Source organism: Akebia trifoliata, chromosome 3, assembly GCF_017979445.1.
Source record: "Akebia trifoliata isolate Shusen 1 chromosome 3, ASM1797944v1, whole genome shotgun sequence".
NCBI classification, from domain to species: domain Eukaryota; kingdom Viridiplantae; phylum Streptophyta; class Magnoliopsida; order Ranunculales; family Lardizabalaceae; genus Akebia; species Akebia trifoliata.
The window spans coordinates 40,895,125-40,901,973 of record NC_141377.1 but is presented as its reverse complement, the minus strand read 5'-3'; the positions used below and the strand labels follow the sequence as shown (position 1 = coordinate 40,901,973).

Genomic DNA, 6,849 nt, shown 5'->3' with positions numbered 1-6,849 from the left:
TGGACTTGAAAGATTGCAATGTTTTGAACCAGAAGGATTTTCCACATTGTTTAAAACGCCCCCTTAAGCTAATGAGTGACGCACGAACCATGAGCTTGTCCCGAAGTAATTTGAATCTAGCAGAAGTCAGACCCTTCGTAAAATAATCAGTGATTTGCTCAACAGTAGGAATGTATTTGATAGTGATATCTTTCTTGACTACTTTGTCACGCACAAAGTGGTAATCGACTTCGATGTGCTTTGTTCTTGCATGAAACACAAGATTAGAAGCAAGTGACAGCACTAACTTTATCACCCCACAGAACTGGTATCAATGATAGTGGAACATAAAGATCTTTGAACTTTGATACCATGAAAGATTACAAACATCGAAGGATTTCCCACACATTGGTTAATAGGTCTCATGGGCTCGCACTTGGAACCATCACGACTTGGATGATGGGTCTCCATATCCAAGTAGATCCCAACTTGGATAGCAGACGAGTGCCTCATTGGTCTCATCATCCATCTCGGGGCCTTTGGTGAAAATAACTAATTATTCACTCCTACCAATGATATCAAGAACTATATAGTCTACGACAGACATGTAGGACTGGGGATTAAAATGGTATTCATGCTCCAAAAGTTTGGAATATAACTTTTATGATTGGGTCAAAATAGTTAAGTAAATGGTCACAGAAAATTTATGAACTTTTTGAAATTTCATAAAGAGAAACATCGAAAATGGCCTTCCTCTTTCTCTGCTTAAGAAGTACCCAGAATTTCGGTCTACGATTGAACAAATAACAAGTAAACATAGCGTGGGATGGCAAAAACGATCTTCAACAAGTTTAATGGATCTTCAAGGGTTTGAGGTATGGGGTTCCTCAGTCACTTTGATACTACGAGAGTCACCAGCACACACTCAAACGTCTAAACATTCACAAGAAGCATGTAAGATAGCAAATTATTGTATTGATAAAGTCAAGAGACGACATATACATGAAATAAGTAAATGACAACCCAACCCAACCCAACCCAATGCAAAAGCGAAAACATCAAAGCAAATGGAATTAACAAGCTAACTCAAACTCCCAAATTAAATTGTTTCAAAGTCTGTAAACATATAGAACTTACCCTCCCACCGATCTCTTCTCACTCAGCTCAAAAGCTTAAATGAAAGGGATGGAGGATGACGTTTCACGAGTCGAACCAACGGAATTGTCACCCAACCTAGCCTCATCATCGATCTTATTAGTCTCAGCTCTTGGGCTGGTGGTCTTTTGTTGGACCCCTTCTGGGGACGACTCCATCTGAGCGCTAGTATCCCACCCTTCAGTCACGAGGTTAAGGGCTGATGAGTTATTCGAGTCTCCCACTATGTTATTGGTGTTGTTCAAGACCTCACCAAGTGGTCCCCCATTGGAAGTCTCCCAAGAGATAGGTATCCAGTTTGCCTGCCTTTGGGTTGGTTCATTCATGTTGCCATCAACCGGGAAGCCCATCCTCAGTGGCGACAATGTGAGTTTCCCACAAGTGGATGACGAGAACTCCGAAGAAGCCACGGGGATAGAAATTGAGAGCTTCGTTTGGTCTAAGTTGGTTTCTTCTACTTCAGGCCATGGAATGGTTGAACTATCATTATTGGGCCAATCGTCAATAAAATGGTAAAGGGGTTCTTCATTTTGGGGTTCTGGGCCGTAAAGGCTGGGGGACGAACCAAAGTTCAAGTAACCTATGTAGGAGTTTCCATTTGATGTATTCATAAGGGGATCAGTGGAGATCAATCCAAACTCGGTTCTAGAGGATTGTTCAAATGGATTGTGTTCTTCTGGGACTGAGAACTGAGTGTCATGGGATTGCAGGTTCATGGTGGAGGATTGTCCAAATCGATTGTGTTCTTCTGGGACTGAGAACTGAACGTCTTGGGATTGCAGGTTCATGGTGGAGGATTGTCCAAATCGATTGTGTTGCTTCAGAATAGAGATGGGAGCATCCTTGGATTTCACATTCATGTCGAGACGTAGCATGGAGAGGCCTTGTGAATTGTGCAGTTCACCACTCACATTCTCTTGGTTAAGTAAAATGCTACAACAGGATATAACCGATAAACATCAAATGTTAGAAAACAATTTAGAATGTCTTCATCATCAAAACCTTATACTAAAGAAATTATCTTTTGGGGTAGGTGCAAATGAATATAACCCAAAAACATACAGTTAAATGAAGAATGAGAAGTATGTTTTATGTACAAGGCTCAATTCTAACAAATATAATGTTGGGAAACTTGGAACCAAAGTGAAATAAGAAAGAACAAAATGATGACGACTTATCTTTGAGGCACGTTGAGATCACTGCAGTTTTAAACATTATTTGCACTATAGTTTGTAAAGTTCTAAATATAACTTTTTATGGTTGGGATGAAATAGTTAATAATGGTCACAACAAATCACGTTACAGTCCAAATTTATGAGCTTTTGAAAACTTCATTAAGAGAGACATTAAAAGGCCTTCCTTTTTCTCAGCAATAAAAAGTAAAACGAAATGTGACATGGAATTTTTTTTTTTATCATCAAGAAGTTCAATGGATCATAGAGATACTATCACCGTTTCAAGGACTTGAAGGTCTGGGGTTCCTCAGTTATGAACTGTGATAGCAAATAGGTGTATTTGGCAATACATTCTCAGGATAAAACAAACCCCGTTCCTTTGTGGTTTCTCTTTCTGTTTTTGTACAAATAGAAAGAGTTTATAAACTAAGTATTTATGATTTGTAAGTATGAAAAAGCTGTTAAAAAATCTATTTTGTTTATGGGAAAAGAGAATCCTAAACTCTACTTTCATGGTGGTTTGGGCGACTGTTCGAATAACTATAATGTCATATTTGAAAAGCTAAGATCATTTGGCTGTTCAACATTTTAATTAAAGCACCCCAATACTTGTAACAATGCATACATGCTAAGTGCCAAGTTTGCCACAATTGTGCTCAAGCTCAATAGCAATATGTGCAGATAAGAATGCGGCAGTTTTGCCTCCTTTGCATACTTGTTTATTCTCATAAACAAAGTTAATAGAATAGTGAAGACATATAAGTTCTATGAGCGGTTAACTTCTATATGACGTAGGACTAAAATATAGTTGGGAAACTAAGCCTCCAATTATCTCTCCTCATTTAAAAATTTTCATTTCCAACAAATATTTCAAGTTACTTTTAAAATACAAACAAACAAAACAAACCATATAGGAAGGGAGAGCAGAACAAACCATATTGTCTAAGATAAAGATGAATATTATCTAACTGAAAGTGATAAAACATATAGGAAAGGACACCCAAGTCCAATAGTTGTAGATTTTTCACCTGTCGGTATTGGAGTTCAGAGAAGGATCAGTGACATCGGACTGAAGGCTCTTTACTTGGTGCTGTGAGATGGCAAGGCTGCCAGATGGACCGCCACTGGAAGCCATTCGAGCTGATGAGGAACCTATGGATGTGACCCTTTTGTTGGATGTTGCGGAGACAGCATAGCCACCCTGGCCTTCCACAGGCTTTCTTGAACGGTGGCGGCTCCTATTCATGTGACGCTCACAGTACTTTTGATCGGGTACAACATCTCTTGAGCACCTCCATTTCTTTCCATCCGTTCGTCGACACCTCCCTGGCTCGGGATCAGTGTTTGCAGAGAATCCCAAGTGGAGAGTACCCCATCCATCTTGCAACATATAAGAAATAAGTTACAAAAATAAAAAAATAAAAAATCTACTGAAGGAAAAAAAATGCATAAAACATGATTTCAAGTTCAAAGCCAACAAGTTTAGATGCTGAAATCCCCTAATTCACGCATATTTTGGGTTAGTTAGAATAAAATCAAAATCAAAATCAACAAAAAAGATTGTCTATTTAACACAAAAATTCTCAGAACAGATTTAAAACAAAACAAAGAAACTATGTAGAATTTGTGTTGAATAAACTTTCTTCTACTCCAATTCACGAGGAAGAGAAAAAAAAAACTTACATGGATTGGGTCTAGAGGATCCGGCAAAGTGAGAAGACCCGGATGGATTGAGAGGTTTTCTGATATGGTTGAGCAAATTAGAAGGTATGGGCACTTTTGCAGTGATGTATTTGTAGATCAAGGCTTGCTGTTCTAGCTCCAACCATTGAGATGGAGTAAATGGTCCTCTAGTCCTTGTTAGAATTCCATGCAAGCTTGTATTCAAGCTTCCTGAACCCAAACCTGAAACATAAAAAACAATATGCCAGCATATAAGAAAGAGATTCTCTCTGCATTAAAAAGGACAATTGTAGAAACTAAACTTTAAGGAAGTTACATAAATCATGAAGAAGTTGTCTTTTACTCTTTTAGAGAAAAGAAGGAAAAGACATTAAAACCTATAAAATGGCTTGGCTTCTATTGTTCTTCCTTTTCTTTCCCCACTTTTCTTTTTTTTTACCCTTTTTTGTTTTTTACCTTCTGTAACTGTGGTGAAATGGTAAAAAATTCATCTCCCAAAAGAAGAATACCAACCCAAAAAAAAAAAAAAAAAATGCCCCTTTTGCTAAGTCTCAAATTCAAGATCTTCCCTGTCTCCACTTAAGTGTCCATGAAAAGACCCTTAAACAGTACTGAAACCATATGTTAATAACCCAATAAAAATTCCATCTTTTTCTTCATAAATTTCCAATTTTTCCACTCCCCTCAAACACCAACATTACTTTATATCTCACCAAAACCCAAATTCATGCAGAACCCAATGACCCAATTACCAGGAACAACTTCAAAAACAAAGAAAAATGTGATCTTTATACCTGTATTTCTAGTATAAGTAGGTAGTTCTTGAGGATAGAATGGCAAGGCGGAATTTTGATTGAGTGACATAACGTCTGAGTTTGGAGAAGAGAAACTGAGCATCTGCTGCTGTTGCTGTTGATGTTGATGTTGCTGTTGCTGTTGCTGGCCATCAAGAAAAACAGAATTAGATCCAAACAATGAAGGGTTGCTCTGTTGAAGCAACATTGTCCTTGAGGATGATAAATCATCAGTTCTGGCAAATTTTAAGTTACTCCAATCCTCTTCAGCAGCCTCATATGATCTCCCATGCTTAAGAAACCCAGATCCGTACCCATTCTGTCTGGTTTCAGCATCTGAAACTTGAGAAAGAAAATCACTTTCTGAACCCACAAAACCATCCAAGCACGTCATCCCAAAATCCATTTCAGCTGAACTAATTAACAATTTTAAAAACTGGGTTTACAGAGCAATCTAACAGAGAGAATGAAACATGGGTTCATAAGAAGAGTAGAGAGAAGCTTGAGAAGTGAGACAATGAGGGAAGAGAGGTACGAGCATTTTAAGTTTGGGTGCTTAGATGGTGATGCTTAAGCAGAACCGAGCGAGCGAGAGAGAGAGAGAGAGAAGGAAGGGAGTTCTGGAGCCAAGTACCTCAGGCTCTCTTTATATAGCTCGGGCAAACGAGAAAAAAAAATTTCTATGAATTTTAAACAAAAAAGAGTGAAGTTTTTGTCCTGGGAATATGGGAAAATAATTTCCATTATAATTAGTGTAAATTACTAAAATGTCCTCAGCCTATCAAAGAAATAAAATTATTGAAAACCTTATAGTAAAGAAATAAGTGGCATAAGTTGATTTGTTCAAAGTTTAAACTAATTATGCCGCGTGCCAAGATGAGCGCGATGAGAAATAATTTTTTTTATATCCAATATAAAAATAATATCTTTAAAATAACGGTTTTAATCATTGTTACTACTTAACGACAACGATCATGATTTCATAGACAAAAAATCTAGATGCAATTGAAGCTCTGACATTCATAATTAAGAAATCTGACAGTTAGCACGCACGTGAAATTGTTAAAATTGAGCGATTCATGATCGACACTGTGCATGTCCTCAACAAGGCACTTGGTATCAATGCAGACCTTTGCAGACCTAATTTGAACTGTACGATCAAGCCAAAACAAGACTTTTCATAATCATAAAAAATTATATCGAAATCCTGATGTATTAACACGTTACATGCCTTCGTTGAGACACTTTTATGAATTATGGATATCAATGCAGATCCTGTAGACTTAAATTTAAACTACAAAATCGGGTTGAATCATGATTTTTCAAAATGTATCAGTAGCGAGACCTGAATTTAATTTATTGATTTTTTTTTTATAAATCTAAGAAATTTTTATGTTTGTACAAAAAAAAAAATATAATTAGAAATATTTGATCCCATTAAGATGTTTTAATTTCTAAATCATGTAAGTATATTTGGTAATATTTTTATTTATTTATTGGGTTAATTTACTCATTTTTGGATCTTGGGAGGGTATGACATGATTGAAATAATATTTGAGGGTAGTTTAGTCATATCCTTTCATAAGGGTGGTTTGGGGATTTGGAAAAGTATTCTCTCTCATTATTAACTTCTTTTTGTCTTAATCTTAATTTTGGGCATAACCTTGCAAAGTCCGCTAAACCGTTTCGCTCAATCTGTCGCTAAATAGAGTTTAGAGAGACAAGTGGTGAACAAGGCCAAAGGTTCTCATTCGCCACGTAAAGCCACACGAAGCCTAAAGTCAGGTAAAACCCTACGGTTACACTGCCCCTTAGCCATTTGCACCCAACCCTCTGCACCAGGGAATCTTTACAAATATTTGAAAAAAAACGCTACTGCTTGGTACTGCCTCGTAAAATATTGCAATTGCAAATTATTTTGAGATATCATGGTTTGTAAATGCTTGGTTGCAACATCATAAAGTAAGTCTGCATGTAAATTACTATAAATTTATATAATTTATTTATTTATTTTGTGGAAAAAAAATCATAAAATGATCTTGTTTAGTAAAAAATTGAAATAT

At 36.7% G+C, this 6,849-nt stretch overlaps 1 protein-coding gene across 1 annotated transcript; it reads right to left on the bottom strand.

The window, feature by feature from the left end:
• Positions 1 to 1,025: 1,025 nt before the first annotated feature.
• On the bottom strand, positions 1,026 to 5,411 carry LOC147406979 (growth-regulating factor 6-like). The gene is made up of 4 exons (XM_086435347.1): positions 4,787 to 5,411; positions 3,993 to 4,214; positions 3,338 to 3,689; positions 1,026 to 2,067 (listed from the first exon to the last, which is right to left on the bottom strand). Exons 1-4 carry the CDS (start codon positions 5,190 to 5,192, stop codon positions 1,152 to 1,154), a joined length of 1,896 nt encoding a protein of 631 aa, XP_086291473.1. The 5' UTR covers positions 5,193 to 5,411; the 3' UTR covers positions 1,026 to 1,151.
• Positions 5,412 to 6,849: the final 1,438 nt, after the last annotated feature.